General features: G+C 46.8%; 2 protein-coding genes and 1 long non-coding RNA gene across 4 annotated transcripts in view; 1 reads left to right on the forward strand and 2 right to left on the reverse strand.

Annotated features, from left to right (window-relative positions):
- The window catches only part of LOC109911592 (homeobox protein koza-like), a 6,266-nt gene extending 5,543 nt beyond the window's left edge, over positions 1–723 (reverse strand). The window contains exon 1 of the mRNA XM_048618563.1: positions 304–723. Coding sequence (XP_048474520.1) covers positions 304–412 — 109 coding nt within the window. The 5' untranslated portion in view covers positions 413–723. The remainder of the gene's footprint in view (positions 1–303) is intronic.
- LOC125487342 overlaps positions 1–7,129 on the forward strand; it is a 9,104-nt gene extending 1,975 nt beyond the window's left edge. The window contains exons 2-3 of the long non-coding RNA XR_007265831.1: positions 2,528–2,589; positions 6,867–7,129. This is a non-coding gene — a long non-coding RNA (uncharacterized LOC125487342). The remainder of the gene's footprint in view (positions 1–2,527; positions 2,590–6,866) is intronic.
- A 4,083-nt stretch (positions 7,130–11,212) lies between these two features.
- On the reverse strand, positions 11,213–26,067 carry stc1 (stanniocalcin 1). 2 transcript variants are annotated; one of them, XM_048618557.1, is made up of 5 exons: positions 25,974–26,067; positions 25,779–25,887; positions 18,708–18,850; positions 17,329–17,540; positions 11,213–13,739 (listed from the first exon to the last, which is right to left on the reverse strand). In XM_048618557.1, the coding sequence occupies exons 2-5, from the start codon at positions 25,837–25,839 to the stop codon at positions 13,472–13,474; spliced, it is 684 nt and encodes a 227-aa protein (XP_048474514.1). In that variant the 5' UTR covers positions 25,840–25,887; positions 25,974–26,067; the 3' UTR covers positions 11,213–13,471. The 2 variants fall into 2 exon arrangements, with proteins under 2 accessions (XP_048474514.1, XP_020366509.2); XM_020510920.2 differs by having other exon boundaries at positions 25,779–26,064.
- Positions 26,068–26,705: the final 638 nt, after the last annotated feature.

Raw genomic sequence — 26,705 nt, forward strand, 5'->3', positions numbered from 1 at the left:
CAGAGTGAGGGAGAGGGGAGAGAGAGGGAAGTGACAGAGTGAGGGAGGGAGAGAGACTGAGGGAAGTGACGCGTGAGGGAGGGAGAGAGACTGAGAGAAATCACACAGAGGGAGGGAGAGACAGAGTGAGAGGTCACAGAGTGGGGAGGGGGACACTGAGGGAAGTGACAGAGTGAGGGAGGCTGTCATTGAGAATGAATCATACATGGAGATTGAAGAAACGTATTGTTCCGGATAGGTAGACAGAGAGAGTAAACCCTCACGCAGCAATGCCCCACACACCGCACCCACCATCCCCATTACCAAGACAAGGGCTCCTTCGAGAATTTGCTGCAGAACAGAGAACTGTGTGAGATCCACGCATGCAGACAGACTTTGCACGAAACTGCTGAGCAGTGGGATTTGTTCCCATTGTCCGTGCTGTGGGAGTAAAACCTGCCTCTCTCAGTCTACATGGCAGCGGGAATCAGGGCATGTGCTGTGTGGAGTTCTGAGGAGCGAGTACACTGGAGAATATCACTCGGGTGATATCAGACATACTCCAGCCCTCAGCCAACTTTGTCAGCTTGATCTCACTCTATGTCTGGACAGAGGAGAAGCTACAGCTCAGAGGCTGGTATTATGCTGGGTTTCCATCTGCACATTTATCGAAGAGGAACTAGTGATCACTGCGCTGTCTGCTGCAGACGTTTCTCGGCTGCACCCTCTCCGCTCCCTCACAGACCAATGTCTGAGCAGGGGACCGGATCCACTGACACCAAGAGAGAGGGAGATAGAGAGAGCCTAGTCCTGATCAAACACGAGAAAGGATTTGCAGTGTTGTGCTGCCACTTAGTGTTGTCCAGCAGTACTGCTGGACAACTTGACACCAGGTTGGGTGCCAAACCTCCACGTCGGATCACAGGAGCAGGAGTAGGCCATTCAGTGCGATAAGGGCTAATAATCGAGCTCAATATCCTTAACCTGCCCTTCTTCCCCAAAGCCCTGGATCTCTTTAGCCACAAGAGCTACATCTTCCTCCTCCTTGAACACAAAATATTTTGGCCTCAACCACTGTCTGTGGCAATGAATTCCAGTGAATTTCTGTTGCCGCAGGTCCAGGCAGTCAGGGGCAACTCAAGAGTCTGAAAGAACCCATGAGTTTTCCCTCAGCTGTAGGGCAGTTTTAGTGTTTGTTGCAGTACACTTGTTTCCTAAAGAAATACCTGGGAGATACTTGAGAGAGAGAGAAAGAGAGAGAGAGAGAGAGAGACTTGAGCCCAGCAGATAGTGCCAGGCTTGCTGAGTTTCTGTAGTACTCCGTGTGTTGTGATTACAGGTCTCCAGCATCCCCCAGCAGAGCCCAGTAGAGTATAGGAGTAATCCCAGCTTCCTTCCTCGCTGCAGTCTGCTGTGTCTTGCATGCATTGTTTCTGAAAGATGAAGCATCTAAATGCATTGATCCCGCTTGGATCCACGACAAGTCAGAGAGCTGAAGACAGAAACAAGATCATTGATGTTAATGACACTGGAGATTAGTTGAATTGAATTTAAAGAAGGAGATAAGTTCTTGTTTTTGCAGAGGCAGAGATCTGGACACTCACTTACTAAGAGTCTGTTCTATTGGACTCGTTGCCACAGTTGAGACAATATGAATGATTTGACATCAATTCAGGTCTTTGTCTCAGTTCCATCCTGTTAATTTGGTGTCGGTGTCACAGGTGGCCCAGCCCTGCCATTGCAAAACCTGTCAGCTGATTTGAGAGGATTCTCTTGGCGCAGGAGTGAAACCATGGCCCTGTCAGCTGAAGATCCCCAGTACTGTTTCCAAGAACTGGGCAGTCAATTCTCAACTGGGCGTCAACAGTTAGCCCCCCACTGACACCAGAAATCCAGGTTAATTTGAATTCCTCTGATTGTTGGAGAAACTCAGCAGCAGCTCTGGTAGTATCTGTGCAGAGAGAAAAACACACAGAACATTTCCAGTCTTGTGTGAGTCTTCTTCAGAACTGAAAGGGATTGGAAAATACCTATTTTCCAAACCCTTTCAGTTCTGAAGAAGTGTTGGACGTAAAGCATTCACTGTCTCTCTGTCTCTCTCTCTCTCTAGATGCTGTCAGACCTGTTGAGTTTCTCTAGCATTCTCTGTGCTTGTTTCACATTTCCAACTTCTGCAGCATTCTGCCTTTAAACTGTTTTATTGTTTGTGGGAGCATCCTATGCACACATTAGCTGCTGTGTTTCCCAAATTACACATTGGAAGTGACTTGACTGGTTGGAGGCTTGTTCTGGGATTTTGGTGGGATGCAAAAGGCATGCTGTGAGTGCAAGTTCCTTGTTTTCACTGAACCTGGCTTCCTTGCAGATCTTTGGGCCTCCTCTGAAAGAAATGGGGGAAATTGAAATATTGGAAGCTGGGTTCTGAGTAAAGCAAAACACAATTTATCCCCACAGTACCTTGGAGATTTCATACGTGCATCTTTGATCCTGTTCCCCTGAGAGTTTCTGTTCTGTAGCTTTGATATATCACCTTGTCTCCATTCACAAGAGGTCTGAACACTTTGCCGATCTTTGCGCCCAGTCCTGATTACACTGAAATCAGCTGAAAAGGTTAGTAATCATCCTGGAGAGACTCAGCAGCTCTGGCAGCATCTGTGAAGAGAGAAACAGGTCTTCTTCAGAACTTCATCAATTCTACTGCAGTTCCCAAACTGTTTCACTCTCCACGGGTGTGGCCAGATCTCCCAAGTTTTTCCAGTGTTTCCTGCTTTATATTTCAGGCTGTCAGCATCCACAGTGTTTTACTTCTCTGAGTTAGCCCTGGCTTGTTTCGTGTCGTATTCTTGTTTAGAATCAGTTCCTTGTGCCTAAATCAGCCACTTTCTGATTGCAGGTATTAAGTTGCGCATTTGTGTCTGAAGCACAGAAATCTGGTGGGGAAGGTTGTCCACACAATATCCTCAGGAGAAGCAAGGCTTTATCCTGCTGACCAGGACATTGCGTTGTTCCATTTAACTTCACTTGAGATGTTACTTCTGAGATACATGGTGGTCTCTTGTGAGACATCAGGCTCACTTAAGAGTGGGTACCTGTGATGATTTCAGGCCAGAATGCTGTGAGCTAAGGTCCAACAGCTTGGAATTCTGTCCTTATCCCTTCTCTTGTTGCTAAGAAAGTTCTTAAAAGCAACCTCTTTGACCAAACCTTTCATCACCCGCCTTGCTATCCCCTTATGAGGCTTAAAATCTCATGTCTCATTTGCGCATGGGACAGGTAACAGTGTGAAAGGGGCTGTATGAATCCAAGTTGTTGCTGCGAAACCAAGGCTCACCCCAGGCCAGTCGAGGTTTGCTTGGCTCATTTCTTTGTTAAACAGTGCAATCAAAGGAGACAGGCTGCTCACTCGCAGTGGAGGGTGTTAGTAAAGAGCACAGGCCAGTCTTACCATGATGGAAACTATAATTGCAAAAAAAAGGCTCCTTTTTGATGGATTTTGCCACCATGTGACCTTCACGGTAAAAGAGTTCTTGGTCATTCTGATCTTGTTGTCTTACTGTGGCCTTTCCTGACTGACATTTACAGGCCAAAGAGTAAAAGGTAGGTTTGAGAGTGGACTAAATATATCTTTCTGTGTCTTGCAAACTGTTTTAAATTTGCCTTCATCAGAGCAGACAGTGCAGAGAGAGTTCTCTGCAACATCCCAAAGATAGAATTGAAACATTCCATCATCAAGTCAAAGGTGTCGTTCCTTTCAAAATTAGTCTTTGTTTACACAGCCCTGACCCTCCCTATCTCGAGAATGTCCTCCAGCCCCTGACCAGATTCTCATGATCTGTTTTATCCTCGGATACCGGCCTCTTGTCCACCCTGTGTTTCCATCGCTCCACTGTAGATAGCCATGCCTGCGGCTGCCTGAGCACTAAGCTTTGGAAAATCTCTGCCTGAATCTCTCCTCCTCCTGACCTGCCTCACCTTGGGGAAGCTGCTTCTTCAAGCATCCCTGTTTGACCATGCTGTTGCTCTCTGGTCCTGACATCTCCCTGTGGTGTGCCTGGGTGTCATGTTTGTGTTGGTGATGATGGGGTGTGGTGCTGGGGGCAGGCTGTGTTGTTGTTTTGTGACCATTGGTGTTCTACCTCCAGCCATTGGATGTGTTTCACCAACCTGACCTGGGAAAGGGAGCTGAGGCCTGGTTTCAGCATGTGACACACCCCCAACCCAACAATTCAGGTTGTCATCTCTGGGCAGCTCTATTGATGGGATGATTGCCTACGGTGAACAGCCCTCTCTGAAAGCAGCATTCACAGCTTGCAGCAGCTAGAGCGAGAGTGTGAGGGTTGATTAACCGTTATACCATATATAGGTCAGGCCAAGACTTGCCAAGTACCTTCTTCCATTGAGCCTCAGTACCATGTGATCTGGTATTGACCATTACATTGCTCCTTCTACACAGTCTCAAGAGCTGTTGTCAGAGTGTCGATACAGCTATCCTTTTTTTTAATCAACATCCACTCCCTGTTATAGAGTCATAAGAGTCATACAGCACAGAGACAGAGCCTTCCCTCTAACTAGTCCACGCCAACCACGTTCTCAAACTAAATTAGTCCCACCTGCCTGTGCTTGGCTCATATCCCTCCAAACATTTCTTATTCATATACTTCTCCAAATGTCTTGTAAACAAGTTCATTCCACACGTGAACCACTTGATGTGTAAAAAATATTTGCCCCTCGTGTTTTAAATCTTTCTCTCCTCACCTTAAAAATATGCCCATGGTCTTGAAATCCCCCATCCTCAGGAAAAAGCATCTGCCATTCACCCTATCTATACCCCTCTTTTTTTATAAACCTCTGTAAGGCCACCTCTCAACCTTCCATGCTCCAGTGAAACAGAGTCCCAGCCTATTCAGCCTCTCCTTATAACTCAAATGCTCCATTCCCAGCAATATCCTGGTAAATCTCCAGCTTAATAATATCCTTCCTATAATAGGGTGACCAGAACTGTTGTGTTCAGTCACGGTCAGTAGACCATTAAAAAGACAAGTTCATGGCATTGTCACTGTACCAACGCCGTGACCTGAGTGGGTAAGGTATCTCAGACTCCATCTTACCCCTTGACCACTTGAAGCATGACACTGCACAGGAACTGTGCTTCTGTGCTGTTACTGAATACCAGCCCAGGCTGGTATTGTATATCAGAGTCAGCTGAAATGAGCACACCCCCCCCCCCCTCCCCCTCCCCACCACCAGTCAGAGCCCTGTGACTTGAGGGGATTAAAGACCTCGGACTTCATCTTACCCTCGGATCAATTGAAACATGACAGTCTCTACTGAGAGAGAACGTTACCTGCTGGAGGTGACGCCCATATCACTCCACTGCTCTCCTCAGCCCCCACATATCTCTGAATCATGTCAGACTTGAGACATCAACACTGTTTTCACTCCACTGTTGGACCTGCTGAGTTTTTCCAGCATGTTCTGTGTTGGTTCCCACATGCCTCAAACCAGATTCATATGCACCCACCGTTTGGTTCATTCTGTGAGCTGTCTGCCGTCCCACACACCATCAGGGACATTGGGAATCGAACCCCCTTCGTAGGGGGGTGGACATGCGATTCTTGTTGCCATCCAATTGATTCCTTCCTTCCCCTCCCAATATTAACAAGCATCAGCAGGGATTGAGGTCTTGTATGTTGGTGCAAATTCCTCACTCTTTGAGGCATCTGGCTTTGGATTTTAGGAAGGCAAATGGAATGTTAGCCCTTTATCCCAAGATATTTGGGATACAGAAGGAGACTTGATATAGGAGCTTGGTTAGGCTGGCCCTGAACGACTGTGTGTGGGTTTGGTGTTGTCAGCTCATGGAAGGTACTCTTGCCATAGAGGGAGTGTATGAAGGTTCACCAGACTTGTCTGTGGGGTGACAGAACTGTCCCATGAAGAAAGAGTGAGCAAACTGGACTGATATGTCTGGAGTTTCAAAGAATGAGACGTGATCTCATCGGAACTTAGAAAATACTTCAACGGATGGACAGTGTGGATGCAGGTCAGATATTACCCCTAGCTAGAGAATGCTGAACAACAGGTCACAATTTAAAATGTCACTGAGGTGTGAGCTGAGGAGAATTTGGTTGAACTCAGAGGATTGTGAACCTGCGGATTCTGTAGCTCAGAGGACTGTGGAAACTCAGTCTTTTGAAAATGTAGAGTTTGATAGATTTCTCATTGCTGCTTATACACAAGGTTCTGGGGATGGGATAGGGAAATGGCATTGAAATGGTGGGGCAGACTCGATGGGCTGAATGTCTGGTGTCTTCTTTCCCATCTCTCGCTGCTCTGGGTTCCTGGGCCTCACAGTGACGGCTACTGCTGGCTTTGCACAATATCAAGGATTATCCTTGGCTTCTGGCCAGCACTAGCCATGCCCCTGTCGTGAATAACAGAGGAAGGTCATGTCTGTGTCACTGTATTACCCTGTTCCTCCCAGCCCCTGACACCTATCAGCAAATGACAGCAGCTTTGGAGGGCAGGTCATTTCTCTGAGGATTCAGGGCTGGCTGGGAAGTTTGGTTCTTTCCAAGCAGAAAATTCCAAAAAAGAAGCCCTGTGTTAAGTCTGAAACCAGACTTTCTTTCTGTCCCTTTCACGCAACTTGTCTCATTGTCATCAAGCCCCTGAGCATGTGCTTCATGTGTGTGATGGTTGATGCTGCTGTTGCTTTCGTCACTGTTATTGAACCGGTCCACAAGGAACATCAGTGTGTGTCTGTCTCCTACCCCCTCCTGCCTTTCTCTGTCTGTCTTTTTCCCTGTCTTTCCTCTGAACCCCAACTCTCTGCAGCTCCCCAACCTCACGCTAGCTGTGGCACTGTTCCTTTGCTGTCATTGCAGAAATGAGCTAACGGGAGAGAAAAGGAAGAGAGGGAGAGAGAGAGGCCAGAGAAAGAGGAGATTTCAGAGGAGTGGTGAATAACATTACTTCACTGTTGAAACTCACCAAAGATAACACTTGGATTTTACATCTGAGGTAACACCTCAACCATCCTTTGTCCCTGTAGAATTTACATTGTTGCTGCTCCAACAAATGATGCTGAAACCTTTATGGTTCAGAGGAGATATTGCTTCTTGTGGGGTGTCCAGAACTAGGTGCACTGTTTCTCATCCCCGCCTCCTTGACATGACACAATGTCCATCTTCTCTCCCACCTGTCCGTTCCTCCCACCTTACTGACCAATCCCCACCACTCCCTACCTGCACTCACCATCTCACCTACCTTCTCCAGCCCTATCCCTCCTCTCTATTTATTTCTGAGCTCCCTTCCTCCTCTCCATATCTGAAGAAGGGTCCTGACCCAAAACATCAGCTTTCCTGTTCCTCTGGTGCCGCCTAGCTTTCTGTGTTCCTCCAGCTCCACACTGACTATCTCTGACTCTAGCATCCGCAGTTCTTGCTATCGCACTGTTTCAAAATATGGGATCTCCTGTTCTGGATTAAGAATGAGGAAAAATTTCATCTCTCAGTGAGCTGTTAGTGTTTGGTGCAATGCCAGAAAACAGTGGAGGCTTGGTCCTTGATTCTGTTCAGGATTGGGTTTGAGAGATTGCTAATGGACAAGTGAGTTGATAGTTATGGGGCTGGAGATGGGAGCAGACTGGAATGGGGGCTTGAAATCCCATGCCACATCAGCCATGATGTTACTCAAAGGGCTGAATGGCCTGCTCCTGCTCCTGTATTTTTTTGATCCTGCGTCAGGTTGAATGTCAGTTCACTGAGGGAGATGTTGCAGCCAGCAGTTTGACAAGGAACCTGAGCTGGCCTCAGGGCTCATGTTACCTCATTCAGTCTCTCTGGCCTCCAGCAGTGACACCCTCCAAGGTAACAATGAACTGCACCAGAGGAGAAAGCACAACTTCCCAAAAAAACACCAGGTTGTCTTCAGGACCTTGCGTGCTTTGCATTCCCCTCCAGAAAGCCAGACTCCATTGCTTCACACGCAGTGCGCTGCATTTGCAGTGACGCTCACCGAGTTGAGTTGACAAGTTGGTGAGAGTCTGACTTGGATGCCATGTGAAGGGGTTTCTCTCTCCGGCCAGTGATCCAAGACACTTACCAGGAGAATGCAGGGGTGACCTGGTCTGGCCTACATGTGACTCCAGACCCATACCAATGAGGTTTACTCTTCATTGTCCTCTGGGCAATTAGGGATGAGTGATAAATATTGGCCAAATGCCTCATGAATGGGGTTCTTTAAAAATGACCCATGATGTGCTCAGTATTTCTGGGGGTGACAATTTGCACTTTTCAGTTCCCTTCATTTAAAAAAAAGAGGATGCCTTGACAGACTGAACTTGACACTTGCACCTTCACCCCATTGACCTGAGCAAATAGTTTCTCTGTGTTTCCTCTAAACTACCCTCTGGGCAATGAGGGATGGTCAACAATTGCTGGCTTAGCCAGCCCGTGAATGAGTGAAAAGAAAGGGCCACAGCAATGTGGCTTTTGTAATTGGACTGCCTTCTGAAATAACCCAGTGAACCACTCAGTTACATTGAACTGTTACTTGCGGTTAGCAAGGAGTGAAAGTAAATGGACCAACCAGCACTTCCAAAGTGCAAAGATACTATTCTGAGATGGAATGGGAATGTCACCACCATCCATTTGGTTCACACCTCACCCTGACTCGGAATGATATTGGACATGCCCTCAGTGTCACTGGGTCAAAGTCCTGGGATCTCCCTCCCCCTACGGCACTCTGGAGCATACCCACCAAAGCCCAGTCAGAGACGTCAAATCCTGACATTTGTTTCATCAGTGAAAGGTTTCCATTGTGTCACTCCCAGGAGGGTGGCAGGTCAATGCGGAGAGTCACTGGTTCCTCACCTCCGCTGTTTCTCTCCTGCTGTGACACACAGGAAGGAGTGCAGGCAACCTGATGGACATGAGAATCTCAGAAATTGGTCGTAGGTGTGCAAGACAGACAATGAGAGCACGAGATTAGCCACCGCGACTTTATTTGCCATAGGAATGAACCATAGTAATGAGAACCTACTCTTCGTGTTGAAGTCACAAAGTTCGAAAAGCCAACAACATTCAGGAAGCCTTCGAGATGCAAACACTGACCCGCAGGGAGATATCGTGCAGTTGCTGCATCAGGAATCAAGGCATGAGGAGAAACACCAAGCACTCAGTGAGAGCCGCTGGAAAGAGAAATAAATCATGCACAATAGGAGAACCATGTTGGGAGTCCACCTGACAAATTGGTGTCTCAGTGATTGGGAACAGCAAGGTTGTCCATCATTGCCAGCTTTGTTGGTGGGAGGAGAAGGAGGAGGAGGGGAAGGGGGTCATGGTCTGACTTTCCCTCCTGCCCCCACTGAGATGGGAGGTTGGGTGGTGTGGTGCTGGTACCTTGCCCAAATTTTAGACCGTGAATGGCTCCTCTGCCATTCGGTCATATTTATTGGTGAGCTGACTGGAGGGACTGTAGCATGAATGGTCAAACATACGAAACAAACTTTGTCTTTTCATCATGAATCTCCACCCGCCCTCCTCTCCCGACCCCAGGCTGTGCTGGAAACAGGCAAAGCTCCTGTCAGTGGAACAGGGGTGCCAGAGTGTTGCCCCTGTCTTCAGAAGATGGGGACTGCCAGTGACTCCCTTCCTACCGTTGGTCCCTTACTGCTTTGCGACTTGACTTGATGTGGTCATTGAGCTGAAAGGAACCTTCTCGGTGTTTCACAGGAGCCCCTAACCACCTTTATCCCCATGTTCCAGCCAGCAATGTGACATTTGACGGATGAAGGAGGTTTGTCCAGGGGTGGTCGGGAGTCTAGCCTGAATTACTGCAATGATACTCACACTCCCAAGGGTTAAACCACAAAGGGCAGATCACACTGATGGCATATCCATTCCCTGGAGTTCAGGAGGTTAAGGGGTGGTTTTGTTTTGATGGAAGATTTTAGTATTGTGGGAGCTCTTCTCAAAACTCTTGGGGTGACTATCTACAAACAAGGCCAGGTCTCTCAGCAATGAAAATGTTTCCACTTGGAGAAGGGATAGGCAGAAGTTTGGAACTGGTTACTTAATGCTGCACCCATTGTTCCTGATCCATCAGAGAGGGCTGACCTTTGTTGGTCAAAGGTCTGTGGGATTGTTGGATCTTTGGAATTCGGTTCGAGAGCAATGAAGGTCTCACAGGTTGGCAGAACAGATTCCCAATGGGTTCAGTGGCCTTTGTTCGGTGTGGTCTTTCAGTATTTTGAAATCTCTGCTTCCTTATCCCTCTCCATCTTGGATGGTCCAGCCCCTGAGGGTTTCGGGACAGTGGGACGAGGGTGATGCCTCTTTCTAATGTCAGGAGCCTTTGGAGGGTGAGCCAGATCAAACAGTGACATGACCAGATGCTCCCCCAACACCAACATGAGCTCCCTCCCTCTGCTAAACCCACCCGGGCCAAAGTACCCAGTCTCTACCAAGCTGTGGTGCAATTGTTTTTGGCAAGTGTGGCAACGGGTATTTTATGAGCTCATGTGTGCATATCATCAGTGAGGGGATGGGGGTGTTGGTGGGGAGGGGTTGGGTGCCGTTTTGGGGAAGTGGTTAAAATGTGTTGGGCACGCTTGCCTTCATTGCTCAATCCTTTGAGTATAGGAGTTGGAAATCATGTTGAGGTTGTACAGGACACTGGTGGGGCCTCTTCTGCAGTACTGGGTCCAGTTCTGGTCTCGCTGTTATTGGAAGGATATTATTAAGCTGCAGAGGGTTCAGAAGAGATTTACCAGGATGTTGCCAGGTATGGAAGGTTTGAAGGCTGGATGAGCTGGGACTTTTTTCACTGGAACGCAGGAGTTTGAGAGGTGACCTGATAGAAGTTCATAAAATAGTGACAGGTATAGATAGAGTTAATGGCAGTTGTCTTTTCTCTAAGATAGGGGTTTCAAGATTACCGGGTACATTTTTAAGATGAGAGGAGAGAGATTTAAGAAAGACATGAGGAGAACATTTTGTACACAGAGGGTGGTTCACATGTGGAATGAACTTCCTGAGGAAGTGGTGGATGGGGGTACAGTTACAATGTTTAAAAGGCATTTGGATAAGTACATGAATAGGAAAGGTTTGGACAGATATGGGCCAGGAGCAGGCAGGTGGGACTAGTCTAATTTAGGATTATGTTCAGCCTGGACTGGTTGAATTGAAGGGTCTGTTTCCATGCTGTATGTCTCTGTGACTCCATGCTAGTGTCCCTACCTATGAAGTAGAAGATCCAGGTTCAAGTCCTGTGCCCCCTCCAGAAGTGTGTCATAACATCTCTGACCAGGTTGATTGGAAAAAAATCTCTCTGGTCCTCAGAGAGTGTACGTCTTCTGAGCTGGGAGATATTGAAACCAGAGCCACACCCCTGTTCTGCCAACACCCCTTCTTACTGTCAATGTGACAACGACCTTGGGATGTCAACTGAGGCCTAGATATTGGTCAGGACACCGGGGTTAAGCTCTCCTGTTTTCTTTTGGGATGGTGCTGTGTGATCTTTAACATCCACTGGAACAGGCAGATGGGGCATGCTCTGAAAGCCAGCTCCCCTGCAGATATCCCTCAGCATTGTGCCTGACAGTCCATCTTAGTCCTATTTAGGACAAGGGGTTGTGCCTGAGAGGTGAGACCTCTCCCCAGCTGAGAAACTCCAATTAAAAACAGCGTGTCCCTGAGGAAAAGGGGGGATTCAGCTCCATTTCCAAAGCAATGTTGAATCCTTTGTGTATCCTCCTTGCCACAGTGATGAACTAAAGCATGGAATGTCACTGACGTTGACATGGAGTGTTAGATTCTGAAGGAATCTCCTTGTAAAACATGCCTCACCTGTGAATCAGTGTGTTATATCTCCAATACCTGCAGCAGCCTCCCTGCCTGTTTGGGGCTATTTAAGGGATTGGACTAATGCCTTGTTGCAACTGGGACTCCCTGGATAGCTCTTCCATACAACCAGAACAGACTTGATGGGCTGAAGGACTGTGTGCTGATTTGATGAATTGGATTGAGACAGGTGCCAGAAAGGGGAAGTGGTTTTAATTGTTAAGATCTGTGTGGAAAGGGGGATACAGAATGAACATTTCAGGTTTGTGATCTCTCCCTGGAAGGTTAGAAATCTAGTAGGCTGGGGGCAAAGGGCTGGTCAGGGAAGGTCAGGGACAGGGAAAAGCACAGGACCCGAGGGAAGTGGAGATGGGATAAGTTCCTAAAGTAGACTGGCTACTGTCTCTCGGAAAAGGAAGCTATCCCTGTGATGTCAATGGGAGGCAGAGTTCATAGACTGAAATGGTTGAACTCAGTGTGAATCCAGAGGTAGTTGCAATACTTTACAGAAGGTGCATAATAGAACAAATACTTCTGTCTCTTTGCTAGCCACCTCTTGTTCCAATTCTTCCTTTCACCAATTCAGAGGAGAGGTCACAGGGCTGACACATTCCCTCTCTCTCTTCCCCCTCTCCCCCTGACAGACCCTGCTGACAAATTCCAGCACTCTCTGTGTTACCATTTGGGACTCCTCTTCATCTCTTGGGTGGAGTTGGTGTGGGCAGTCCCAATCTCTGATGAGATCTCGGATGCCTATTAAGGATTGCTGCCTTTCTGGAGATACAGGCCTAACGGAAGTGACTGCCTCGAGCTGCATCAGGGACTGGAGTTTCCTGTTGACATGTGGTCCCTAAGGGCCTTGCCTGTGCTGGCCAGACCCTGGTTGAAATGTCCTAACACAATCTGACTGAAGTCTTGATGCAGGGAATGTCTGAACTGAGAAATATCGGTGATGCTGGGGAGTTGAATGTTTCCTGTACTCCAATTGATGTCCCTGCGTCTGTGGTTCAGGCAGGGCTCTGAATCAGGTCTGAGTGAAAATGCCCAGTCTGACCGTGATGGCTGCTTTGGGTTTGGTCTCATCTCTCTCCCATTTTGGCACAGGCAGAACACTAACACTTCACAATGTCAAGGGCACCAGGGTGCTTTACGGAAGGAAAGCTGCCATCCTTACCCGGTCTGGCCTACGTGTGAGTCCAGACCCACAACAGCTTGGTTGACTCTCAGCCGCCCTCTGGGCAATCAGGGATAGGTCAGAAATGCTGGCCCCGCTAGCGGCGTGCACATGTTGTGAACAAATTAACAAAAAAAAAATCTACCAGAGGAATCACAAAGGGCATTTGGAGATGTTAAGGCTAGTGCTTGACCGAGATGAGATTTGACCTGACTTGTATTTGCATTTTGTAGTTGGACTGGCACTTGCCACTTTAAAGATTTTATGCACTAGTCACCACTTGGTTTTTGCTGGCTGAACTGGACGTGGGCACTTGCTCCCTGTTAACTGCCAAGAAATGAACAGGACCCGTTTCACTGAAGACACCTTGGTGCTGTGGTCGGGGTTGAGGCCTCCTCCCTCCCTCCCTCCTTCCTTCCCTCTCTCTCTCTCTCTCGTTCTTTAGCTCTCCAACCCCACCCCTGCTCCAGTATCATTCGTTCTCACTCGACGAGAGCTTGGAAGCCAGGCGGCTGGTTGCCTTGGAGTTTCGGAGGAAGAGATGCAGTTTCTGGGGTTCGATGGCGGAGCGTCTGTTGCGGGCGGCGCTATGTGGCATTGAGGACAAGCAGTGGTCACTCTGCAGCAGGTTAATGAAACCGGACAAGTGCGATCCCAGGCTGGCCATCACTTTCTCCCTGATTATGCTCACAGTTCTCTCATCGCACTCCAGCAGCATCTTCAGCAGCTTGTTATAATATCTGAAGGCAGACAGACAGAAATGACAGCTCAACCACGCCATTTTAAGAAGCTGAATTCAAAACAGATTATTATCACAACAAAAAGCACATCTTTCACCTGCGAAAACGGGTCTTGTGTTCCCAATCTTCATACTAATAACTGCAGAACAACTCCGTTTTCATTTGCACTTCCAGCCAATTCTGAATCTTAGCAGATTTTGTAAGGCAATTGAAAACCACCCTGGATCATTCTGGATCTCTGCACAACCTCGGATTGGTTCAAATGAATCAATGAATTAGTTTCAAGCTGTTGTCACCAGGAAACTTTGAAGCCAAACTGCAGCACAGAAGGATCCCACAAACGCCAGGACAAAGGAAGAGAGAGAGAAATAGGAGCAACAAATCTGTTCTGGTCTACTCATTGTGACTGTTGCCCAGGGCAGCAGGAGGCAGCTCCGTGCCCTTGTCCACTTCACATGGTGGGGGCTTTCGGACAGGGAGCTGAGAGCTGAGTTTGACAGTCTGCTCCAAGGATAAAGCTGCTGACAGTATGGCACTCCCTGTGTCAGGCACTGACAGCTCACTGAGATGTCACTGAAATGGGACTTTGACACAGCACACAGTGTGCCTGCAGAGGCAAGTAGGTCATTGCAGAGCCACACAACATATGGAAATGACTTTTGTGACGTGTATGGGCGGCATGGTGGCTCAGTGGTTAGCACTGCTGCCTCACAGCACCAGGGACCCCGGTTTGATTCCAGCCTTGGACGACTGTCTGTGTGGAGTTTGCACATTCTCCCTGTATCCGTGTGGGTTTCCTCCGGGTGCTCCGGTTTCCTCCCACAGACCAAGGATGTGTAGGTTAGGTGGATTGGCCATGCTAAATTGCCTGTAGTGTTCAGGGATGCGTAGATTAGGCGGCTTATAGGTGATGGGTCTGGGTGGGATGCTCGGAGGGTTGGTGTGGACTCGTTGGGCCGAAGGGCCTGTTTCCACACCCTAGGAATTCTGTGATCTGAACTGTCCAGGACGCATAAATCATTTTGACTTGGATGAACGAGGATTGATCAATGGGCTCATGGCCAATACAAAAATTAGTAGGGCAGTATATAGTGAGAAGGATAGCCTTAGATTACAGGAGGATATAGGCAGGCTGGTCAGATGGGCTCGGAGATAGCAAGAACTGCAGATGCCAGAGTCAGAAATAACACAGTGAGGAGCTGGAGGAACACAGCAGGCCATCAACCCATCCTGATGAAAGGCCCCAACCCGAAGCGTCAACTCTCCTGCTCCTCTGATCCTGCCTGACCTCCAGTGTTCCTCCAGCTCCACACTGTATTGGTCAGATGGGCTGATCAGTGGCAAGTGGGATTCAATCTGGATAAATCTGAGTTGATGCATGTGTGCAGGACAAACAAGGCAAGGGAATACATGATGAATGGTAGGACCCTGGAAAGCACAGAGAATCAGATGTGCATGTCAACCAGTCCCTAAAAGTAGCGGGAGAGGTGGACAAATTGGTTTAGAAGGCTCATTGGTTAACCCGATGGGATACTTTCCTTCATTAGCCTAGGCATTGAGTTTAAGCATAGGGTGGTGAGGCTGGAACCATGTGAAATGTTGGTTCTGTCACAGCTAGAGTTTTGTATGTCGTTCTGGAATCCACCTTATTGGAGGGATGTGATAGCACTGGAGAGAGTGCAGAGGGAGATTTACCAGGATGTTGCCTGGACTGGACAGTTTCAGTGGTGAAGGGAGATTGGATAGACTGGATAAAAACCAAAAGAATGGTGGATGCTGTAAATCAGAAACAAAAACAGAAGTTGCTGGAAAAGCTCAGCAGGTCCGGCAGCATCTGTGAAGGCAAATCAGTATTTACATTTTGGTGTTTAAAATTCTGCGGAAGGGACACCAGACCCGAAACATTAACTCTGATTTTTCTTCACAGATGCTGCCAGACCTGCTGAGCTTTTCCAGCAATTTCTGTTTTTGTTGGACAGACTGGAGTTGTTTTCCTTAGAGCAGAGGAAATTGAGAGCCGACGTAATTGAGCTCTATAAAATTGAGAGGCAGAGATAGGGTAGACAGGACTGATCAATGACCCTGGGGGCAGAGATTTCAGGGAAGGTGGAGGAGGTTTTGAGGGGATGTGAGGAAAATCTTTTTCATTCACAGGGTGGTGGGAATCTGGAAGTCACTGCCTCTAAGGATGGGAGAGGCACAAACCCTCATCTCATTGAAGAAGTATTTAGAAATGCACTTGCAATGCCAAGAAATATGGGCCAAGTGCTGGAAAATGGGATCAGAATAGTGAGGTGGTTGTTTTGGACCAGCACAGACCTGATGGGTCAAATGGCCTTTTTCGGTGCTGTAAACCACTCTGATGCTGCTTGGCCAGCTGTGTTCATCCAGCTCTACACCTTGTTATCCCATGATTCAGAGTCTTTTTTTTGCCAAAAATGCCAGGTAGTATTCAATCTGTTGGCCTGTCGTAACAACCTTATTAGAACATAGCTTGAGACTCTTGAAGTGACCCCCATTTGAGAAGAGACCTTCACCCACCTCCCTCAGGCATCTGCTTTTGCCAAGCAGGTCTGGGGGGGAAAGAGGGGTGGTCTGTGTTGAGGTTAAACCCAGGCAGCTCTGGGATGCAGCACTCTGTGCTCCTCCCTGGGGCTAATCCTGGGCGTCACATTCAGAGAGGGAAACCTCAGCTGATGCTTCAGAAGGCTCAGCACATGGAAAGACGTCCTCTCGTCCTGCTGGCCTCTCAGTGCAAAGAGCTGTGGATGATTGAGTCTCAAAGACTGGGACATTCCCAGGCCCGGCACTGAGGGAGCACAGTCAGGCTTGGAGCAACTGCTGCTGACTTCAGAATGGGGAGGGGTCACTGTCAAGCTCCTTGCTGCTCCTGTACATTCAGAAACTGGAGACTGTGGAGTCTTCCCCCACACCAGGGCTGTGTGTTTGAAATGTGAAATGAATATTGTGATTATAACTGGAATTGTGAGTTCTGTCAGGTCCCTTGGAATGTCACCTACAGTGCTGTAAGAAAGGGACCTGACAGAAGAGTTAGCAATGGACAATTTACGAATGAAGTATATTTTCAAGGAAAGGGGCCATTGTGATAAAAAAAATGGGACAGATATTTTGAGAAGCAATGTCTCACAGCTTGAAACTGACACAGAAAATATTCAGGTCACTAACTGATGGAGTAAATGAGTCCAAAGATATTTTCCTTTCATTGATAGGAATGGAGGATTATTAAAGGTTAGGGTCCATCTCGTTCATGTTCATCAGTCATAGCATCCACTTGAGAATGCAATGATTGACAGAAACACCGTGATTTCAGAGAATACAGAGGGGAGTGTGAAGAGAACTTCCCCAGTGATGGCAGGGTGGCGGGGGGCGGGGGGGGGGGGGGGGGGTGGATTTGGGGAGCACAAACTTCAGAGCAAGTTATCAGGATGTGGTAGATCTTAGCAATTGGATTTGTCACAGATTGGATCCAAACATATTGGCAGAAATTGATGACATTTGCATTGGAATCAATCACCCTTTCAGGAATTTTTTATGGATTGGCTTCTGATGGCCACCATTTCCAATGTACCTGTTCCTGAAATACTCCGGGAGCTGAATAACTTCTGTTATTGCTGCAGTGTTGTGTTTTGCCATTGTACAGATGTCCAGCTTCTTATAACACTCCTCCTGAGTATCTGCAATCATCTTCTGAAAGGTAGAGCATCTCCGAATGGTGAAGAAGGCCTTAGAAGTGATGCTGTTAACAATGCACTTCAAACTGTCCTTGACGAAGGCTTTTCCCTACGTGACATAAAGAAACCCGTCAGTTCTTCTCCCGAGATTTGTGCAACAGCCAATTGACTCTTGGGAAAGGGTGCTAAAAGAATCATTTCGTACAAGGTTCCGATCAGAAGCTTCAACAATAGCAAGGTTTGTTTTTGTTCCAAATTCCTTCCTTCCTGATAACTTACCTCGACAGATAGGGGATCGAGGGTTATGGGGGGAAAAAACAGGAAAGTGAAGCTGAAGATATCAGCTCAGGTACGATCTCACCAAACGGTACAGCAGACTCAATGGCTGAATGGCCTAGTTATGCTCCTACGGATGATAGTCCTACAGTTCAAGCTACATTAACTTAGGTCAGCCTGTGTCCTTTTGTTACGATGAATTCTTGCTGTTTGAGGAGACACAGAGGGCTGCACTCAGTTTTGATTGAATTTGGGAGTCACCGGCTGAGCCAGCCTTTGTTGCCCATTCCTGATTGCTCTGCAGAGGCTGACTCAATGAAAGAAAAAACATTTGTAGGGCTGTGAGGTGGGGATGAGGCTTTGTCTTCAATGCCTGAGAGTTGGGCACTAGCTGAGAGGACAGAATCTCGGAGAGAGGATGAGATTGCCAATGGAACCCACCAGACCTTCTTTCCTTTGGCAGGGAGCAGGGAAACACTACCACCAATTAGATTAAGCACTCTGCAGTGAGCTCAGATAATGCTCAAGATGTTAAAAAATATTGAGGAAGGTTTGTGTTGATACAGTGCCTTTCACTCAGACGCTCTAACAGCTAATTAAGTACTTGAGAAGTATTGTGATTGCTGTAATGCAGGGAAGTAGACAGCCACAGTAAGCTCCCAACAATAACAGCAACATAATGCACAAATATCACGTTTCACTGACTTGGTTGAGGGATATGTACATGGCCAAGACACTGAAGATGACCCCATTCAGAACAAGACCACAGGATGTCCTATTGGGGCATTAGACAGTGTCTTGGTTGAAACTATCATCTGAAAGATGGTACCTCTGACAGTGCAGCACTCCCTCAGAACTGCACTGGAGTGTCAGCCTGGAATTTTGTGGTGCGAGTCTGTGGAGTGGGACTTGAATCAACAAACCTCAGACCTAAGCAGAGAGTGGATCTCTCACTACTCTGTGGGCTCAGATAGGGTTACGTCAGTTCACCCCTGCTTACCTGAGTGTCAAACTTGGCAGCGTTGAACAGGAAGGACCTGCAGATATCGTACATCCCATCGGTGTCACAGGTTGAATTCTCCAGACAGGCAAATGCGCCACAGCCCACATGGAGTGCATTATTCAGGCACCGGATTATGTCAGCTACGGGAAGAAAGAAGAGACTGAAGGTTAACTTAGAAAGATTACCAGAGACTGAAGGTTAACTTAGAAAGATTACCACAGACCTCAGTCGAGTTGCTGACTCTCCTGGGGGTTCTTCAGAGATGGACAATTGAGCTCCAGAAGACCACAGTAAACATCTTTGACACCCTGCTTGCTTACACAAGTGTCCAGGAGACTGTTGGAAACTCCAGGATATTGTGGGGCACATCAGCAAACCTCGTCCCTCATGAGGGATAGAAACTAAGAGCAGGTGGAGGCTATTCAATGAGATCATGTCTGATCCTTTGTCTCTGTGCCATATTCCTGCTTTCTCTGAACCCTTTCATGCCTTTAAAATCTAGAAATGCATCCCTCTCTTTCTTGACTGTATTCAGTGGCCTGGCCTATGGGGAATTCCACAGGCTAATGTTATAAAGCGGAGGTTGCCCTCCCGAGAACTAAAATCGAAACACCCAAAGAGGAGCGCCTCGCCCTATAATCTGTAAAAGAAGTGTGAAAAGTGGTGTAACCTGCCTTTCAGCAACTTCAATTGGTTAAATAAAATAAATCCCTGACATTCACTTTACAATCAACAAGTAACCATTTATTTATCTAATTCTAACAGTGAGCAAATTAACTAAACTATCAACAAATCAAATAAACCCCACCTAACTGCTAACTATCCCCAAATAAAACAAGATTCTCATGGTTTGCTGTTGCAATAAATACAAGTCCCACTTGTATAAAATAAAAAAAAGTAGAATTTAGTCTCTCGAAGCTACCGCCAAATTACATGTCTTCCTGAATGCCCTGTGCCTTCTCTGTTGAGCGTTCTGTCAGGAACATCTTCTCTGTTGATTTTTCTGTCAGGAATATTAACTAGTTGTGCCGTTGGTACCTTTGATTCAGATGGTGCTTTTTCTAATGCTTAGAGAATGCTATGAGAGCCAGCAATTCTCTTGAGAGCTGTAAACTCTGGCAGATGGCAGTTAACTCTCCTCTCTTTGTCCAACTGCACTCTTATACCCTTGATGACACATCAATTTCTTACAATAAAATTGCTCCTCTGTTGTCAAAACCATCAGATTTAAATTTAATTGGTTTTTGACATCTCAGTGCTGGATTCAAATTGATTGGCTAAATTCCAAACTTGTTGCCTTGGTCACAAAACAAAACTGCTGCTTGGCCTGCTAACTGTATGTCCTTTTAATACAAATGTTTCAATTTGAGTGCTCTCTGTGCACCTGCAAGCCCATATACTGTTGCCCACAGACATCCTTTTTGAATCACTAAGCACAGCATCTTTTAAAGGGACCATGCACTTAACATTTTACAAGCACCAAATTCTAACTTCCTGTCTCCCAATCCACAAGTACTCTTCCCCAACTTTATAACACTCACCACCCTCTCAGTGAAGAAATATTTCCTGATGTGAGGCTGAAATGGTCTTCTCTGTTACCTCCCTGAGACTGTGTCCCCCCGGTTCTAGACTTCCCCTGTCCAGCCCTGTTAGAGTTTGATACATTACAATCAGATCCGCTTCCAACCTTCTAAACCCTTGTGAATATAGGCCCAGTCATTTCAATCTGTCATTGAAAATTCAACAGGGAGCAGTGAGCTAAAATAACTGAAGGAGGTATATGGCTGGATTTATTAATTATCTCAACCCCCCCGCTCCCACTCCCCCACCACCACCACCTCCAACTGCGCCAATCACAATAACACTTCCTCAACAAGGCAGCTGAAACTATTCTTGCCTTAATCCCAGTTTTCCTAGGCTGCAACTTTGGGCCATGCCCTATCAGCAGCAGACATAGAGAAGTGAGTAGGGAGCCCAGTAAAGGGGTGATGTTTTGTGTGCCTTTGCGTGTGGGGGTGTAGGTGGGAGCAGTGTTTGGGGTGGAATTTCAGAATGCAGACATGTTCCACCACTTATCCCAATACCTGGTGAGAGCAAACAAGCCGGGCAGGAAAGACTCATAAGTTTTTTTTTTCCAGGTCTTTATTCGAAGCTTCGAGGAACTCCTTGTGGCAGTGACCAGAGATAATCTCAGCATTTGAGTAGATTTAAGATATTCAGCTTTTAACATGGACTGATTTAACCCAGGCTGAACTTTTAACAGCTCAATCTAGGGAAGGTCCAATAACTGGAGCTCATAATAATCTTGAAATCAGTGAGGGAACAGTTGCAATTATTTGTAAATTTCAAGGTGCATGTCATTTTTTAAATGCCCCTTCCTTACAAGAAAGATCCTTTCATTACGGGGTAACACAATGACAGGCACATAATATTTTATCACGTGTAACTCCAGTATTGTCAAGTTAGGTCAGTTATTTTACAAAGGGTAGCTTGTAATCCATCAGACAGTAACCTGCTGCTGATGCAAAGGAGACAGTGCTCTTTCATAACCACCATGTCCATAGCTGGGTGGTGTCACTCAGAGCTCAGGTGCTCTTCAGTCTACAAGCCAGAAGCCTGGATGAAATGCCTGGCATTGTTGCTTACGAAGGAAGTGTTTTTGCTCAGTTCACTCAGATCCTGAACCCCATGTTGATCGTGTTCTGTTCCATTCCATTGCCATGTACAATACTGGCAGTATGACAGTGTATATCATTTTCAGCACGGTACTGGGAGTAAGCCCCAGGATGCATTGTATAGAGGAATTGCAATGTATAATACAATTAACAGGTCACTCAGCCCCCTGTTCCGAAAACGCAGTGGAGAGTGAAAAGTATCTACTCAAGGGTGTGAAGTCACACTATAAAGGTAGGGAAACCAGGAAGAATTCATGCAGGTCTGAGGGATGGACTGTAGATATTCTGACTCTGGTATCTTGTGTTATTGGAAACGTCATATGTCTGAAGGTAAAGAAACAATGGTGAGTGTGATAGCTAAAGTGTAACAGACAGGAATTATACACAGAAATCATGCCACTTGTCACAATGCTTTTGTTTTCTGAATCCATCAGTAAACTAAATCTGTGAGCACTTCTAATTAGTGTTTACTTTTATTGATTCATCCTGTCATGACAATTGGAAATTGCCAAGTCTGTAATTATACCTACATGTTTGTGGAGACACTCCAGCACATGTGTCACAAGAGAGAGAGATAACAGCATGACAGGTTTACAGTGGCAGTTAGTTTCTGCGCCAGGAGGCCTGAGTTCAAGTCCCACCTATTCCAGAGGTGTTTCATCACATTTCAGAACAGATTGATGACAAAATATCAACAGAGGCAGTATCAAATATGCACACAAACAATTCTAAAGGATGAAGGACAGAATCATATCCGCCTACCTTAATTAAGATTAGCTTTATTGTCACATGCACTCACATGAGTACAGTGAAAAGTTTACATGTCGCCACTTACGGTGCCATCTTAGGTACAAAGATGGCTAGGTACAGATTCTTAAGAACAAATTCTGGGGGAAAAGTAATTAGAAAACTAAAGAAATAAGAAGTTCAGAATACCAGTCCTTCCAACCCAGTCTGCACCAGCACCTAGCCTCCAGTCTGCACCAGGCTTCACCTGGACGCTCGAGGCCAGGGATCCATGCTGAGTCTAGGAGTCCTTCATGTGAAATCCACCCACTCTCTAACCTAACATCTAAAGACAACATTTAGTCTTAATGTGAGAAGACCACTGTAGACAGGCCTGCGTGGTTTCACCCACAGATTTCTGGAAAATGAGCAGCTTCCATTGCAAAACACAAAGAAAGGACAGTCTTTGTTGAAACACCATGGGGTTGAGAGGTCAGCTGAGCTTCTCTCTTATCTATCTTATCAAAGTGACCATGCCTGGAGGTTATCCTGCTTACATAGTACGATCTGAACATGTGAACAAGGTTGGTTTTTTCCAAACATGAAAAACATAAAAATACAATAGATCTTTCCTGTGTGTTTTAATAGCTGCTATTGTCCAAAGACCTTTACTGCCACAAGTGAACAATAACTCTGTAGCTTTATTATCTGTCGTATGGAATTCACAGAGTTAAATGTGTAGAGAGCACATTCTATCTTAAGGAGATACCAATAAGTAAAAGTCAAATCCCCATTGTGTATCAATTCTTTGTGTACATTGAAGTCTCTGCCAGAGAGAGAGAGAGAGCTTCTTGATGAGCAGTGCAATCAAGGGCGATAGGAAAAATGCAGGTAAGTGGATGGCAGGAGTGGTGTTGGATCAACCATGTTCCGAGTGACTGGTGGAGTAGGATCGAGGGGCTGAATGGCCTACTCCTGCTCATGGACCACTTGTCTGGACAATGGGGATGGGGGTGGGGGTGAAGTCAAAACAGGTCCTCTGGTCCCCCTGACAGAAACCAGCTTGTGATGAGAACTATTTGTTTGCAGATTGATGAGGACAGCATTGTGTTGGTTAGCCTGGCAGACCGAGATTCTCAGAGGGAAGAGTTTCCACCCAGTAAACAAAATCACGGTGCTGAGAAATCTAAGAAAGGCTGAGAGGTGGGGCCATTCATTCACCAAGTGACTGGAAGGACCAAGTCAGATCTTTAAGGCAGAGGCTTGGCTGAACATGGACTGGAGACAATTTCCTACTCTGCTGCTGCAACTATAAACCACCAGAGACCTCCTATCTCTATTTCCTTTCTGAACTAAAACAGAATCTTCAGATTGGCAGCATTTCCAGTTTCCACATGGCAAGATTCGTGTGTAACAAAGACTTTTCTGAACTCTTTAAAAATCGTAATTGGATGCCACCTCTTGTTCAGTCGTCCCTGTACATCTTGAGTGGGTGTGTGTGTAAGGTTGCTGTGTTGAGAGAGCAAAAAAAAGACTCTTTTCTGCAAAATGTGGAAGAGAACCTGTTCTTGATGGTCACAGCAATGAAGGGGTTACAACACTTCTTCTGAACACATTTCTTGTTGCAGTTAATGGAGAAGGCTCCCTCTCCTTCTATCTCTCCCCTGTGCAAAGCACATGAAAGATGAAAGAACACACAAGTGGCAAATTGCCCACAATAGAATCTGCAATGCAATTCAGGCTTTTGTTACTTTCTGTTGCTGCTCTCACGTCAACTATCATTGTCCAATCCATTGTGGTCCATCCCTCACAGAATCCGAATGGTTCAAAGCAGCACACAGTTTATACAAGCTCCCTATTGCAATCTCCCTTCCTACTCCGAATCATTTTCAGTGACTGAAGGGGGGATTGAAGTGCAGTCAGATAAAACCACTTCTGCACGGCAAGCTTCCACAAACTGTGCGAGCAGATCAAGGAGCAGATCTTGGCTGCTTTGCCTGGTATTTATTAAGGGATAAATACTCACCAGAAAATGGTGTTAGCTCCCAAAGTGATCTGAGTATAGGTCAGGGGATCTCTCTCTCTCTCTCTCTCTACCCTTCTTTTCCTCCCTCCCACCAGCTCGGAGAGCAGACGTGGTCTTGGGTTAATATTTGGTTGTGAAGCTGGTAGTTCTGGGAATGCGGCACTGCCCCAGTCCCAGGGGGGCTTTCAATTGAGATTTCACATGGAAGCCTCTGAGGGGCATTCTCATAAATGAGCTAAAGCTAGCATGGACCCCGCACTGGTGACCACACACCCGATAGACTTCATTCTGTCCGAGAACAGCCGCAGGAGCAGTACCACTGTGATCCACTGAAATGCTACTAATAATACCATATTTAAAAAAAAATGATTCTTCTTCTTGCTGTGGCCCCAATGCACCACTAAAGGAACATTTTGTAGTAAGGGTCTGGTCAAAGAAAAGCTCATCCCCACCCAGTGACCCCAAACCAGTGTTTTGGGAGAGCGTTTGATGTCATTTCTCAGATAAGTCACAGTCAGGTACTGTGTGGTCTTGAATGGATCTCTCAAATGTTAATTCTGATCTCTCTCTGTGTCTCTCTCTGCACCTTCTCTGCAGCTGTAACACTGTAGTGTGCACCCTCTTCAGCTACCTGAATGCACTTGGTATAATGTGCCCATAGAGCACGCAAAACAACACTTTTCACTCTATCTCGATAAAGTGACAACAATCAAATCTGTTAATCAATCTTAGCAAGCAGCCAAACTAAACCGTCCAGGACTCAGTAACACAAAACAGAACTGCACCTCTCGGACAGCACTGAAATCACAGGAGCCACTTCTGAATTTTGTTTGTTAGGTTTTTCTTGTGAACATTTGACAAAAATTTTTCAACTGTCATTGCACATTACACACAAACTTACAGACATACAGAGAGATACAGATACATATATGCACAGATACAGACACACAGGCACATTCACACAGACACACACAGACTAACCCACACAGGCACATAAACAAACAGACTGACACGCACAAGCTGACCAACACATACACATGTACCTTAGTCCTACAGATGACAAGCTCCAATGTCCTAATGCTATCCTCCAGACTGTTTAAATCTCAGTGCAGACCCCTTCAAACACACACCCTGTAGTGTCAAACATCCTTGTTGCTGCCCCACGTAGCAGGTCGTCACTTGAACAATCTCCCCACCCCCTTTTTTTTCCGGAAAAGTTACTTTTTTTTAAAAGAATGAAGCGCCTAGGGACTAAATGTCACGACAGGGCGAAACATTTTCCCGCTGAGAAAGCTCTCAGTTTGAGCTGGGAGGCGGGGGGGAAGTGATCGCTGCTGCCAGGAACCAATAGCAGGCACTGGGTTCAGCAGGGAGGCAATGATGAACCGAGTGTTTCTGTGGTCCAGACAGTGAACCAAGTGTGAAGCCGATTCGCCTGCTCCAGGTGCAGAGCAGCTGAGACAGATGTAGAAAAGGGGGCATGGAGTTACAAAACCCGAACAGATATACCTGCAGCTGGAAGCTGCGCTGCTGCAATGCAAGTGAGTGGGGCTGGAAAGTGCAAATTACAGGGACAAGGAGAGGCGAGGCGAGGTTTCTGCGTGATGCGGGGTGGGGAAGAAAGGCGCTAAACAAGTTTACCTGAATTCTGTGCAGCCAGTCTCATCCTCCGAGATGTCAGTGAGGTGTTCTTCTCCTCCATGAGCGAGGCCAGTTCGTCAGCTGCTGTACCGAGAGTCCATGGACCGAGCTGGATGGACAGCACAACAACGAGGAGAGTCAGTCTGTGAAGCATTGCTGCAAGAGATAGCCCTGAGCTCACTGCAAACTGTTCACCTTTTCCCCTTTCTCCTCTCTCTGTCTCTGTGTGGTATGTGTGTATGTTACTGCGGACTAAGCGTGTACTTGCAACACCATGTGTACACAGCGTGTATGTGTAAGTGTGTGTGGCACGCTCCGGGCAGCATATTTATACAAGTGTTATCCCGGGGAAAATCTTGGAGCAATCGGAAGCTGAATGCCAGCTACCCAATGACAGGCATGTTCCCAGAGCCGTCCATTCAGAATGCGCGGAATGACTGACCTGGAGTCAGTAACGCAAGCGCACAGCCCAGTCAGGCAGAGTCAGAGGCACACACACATTGCAAGTTAGCTCAGGCGCCCTTTTCCCTGAGCCCGTACCCTGTGCGGGTGCGAGGTGAGGTACATCCCGACTTCCTGAGAGAATGCGGCCCGATCTATCAGCTTGCGCTGGAATTGACACCCTCCCCGCCCCCCTACACCACACTCAGACAGGGGGATGTGAACATTGGAAACAAGAGCTGAGATTGCAGCCTCTATGTGCGTGTGTGAGAGAGATAGGGAGAGATGCAGGATTGACCGTGTGTGTGAGAGAGGGAGAGATACAGGAGAGAAATGTGTGGTGATACACTTGGGCAGGACAAACTAGGCAAGGGAATATGTGATAAACAGTAGGACCCTGGAAGGCACCCAAGCTCAAAGGGAGCATATTTACTGCAGATGCTGGAATCTGTACTGAAAACAACAAATGCTGGGAAATCACAGCGA

This window comes from Rhincodon typus, chromosome 40 (assembly GCF_021869965.1).
Source record: "Rhincodon typus isolate 14 chromosome 40, sRhiTyp1.1, whole genome shotgun sequence".
Taxonomy (NCBI): Eukaryota; Metazoa; Chordata; class Chondrichthyes; order Orectolobiformes; family Rhincodontidae; genus Rhincodon; species Rhincodon typus.

Bases quoted from the DNA above. Each gene is read 5' to 3' on its own strand.
- stc1 (XM_020510920.2), bottom strand. From the start codon at position 25,932: ATGCTTCACAGACTGACTCTCCTCGTTGTTGTGCTGTCCATCCAGCTC. The intron at 17,541-18,707 runs GTAAGCAGGGGT...TATGTCACGTAG, and splicing joins CTGCCAAGTTTGACACTCAG to GGAAAAGCCTTCGTCAAGGA. The intron at 13,740-17,328 runs GTACATTGGAAA...GTCTGCCTTCAG, and splicing joins CCGGAGTATTTCAGGAACAG to ATATTATAACAAGCTGCTGA.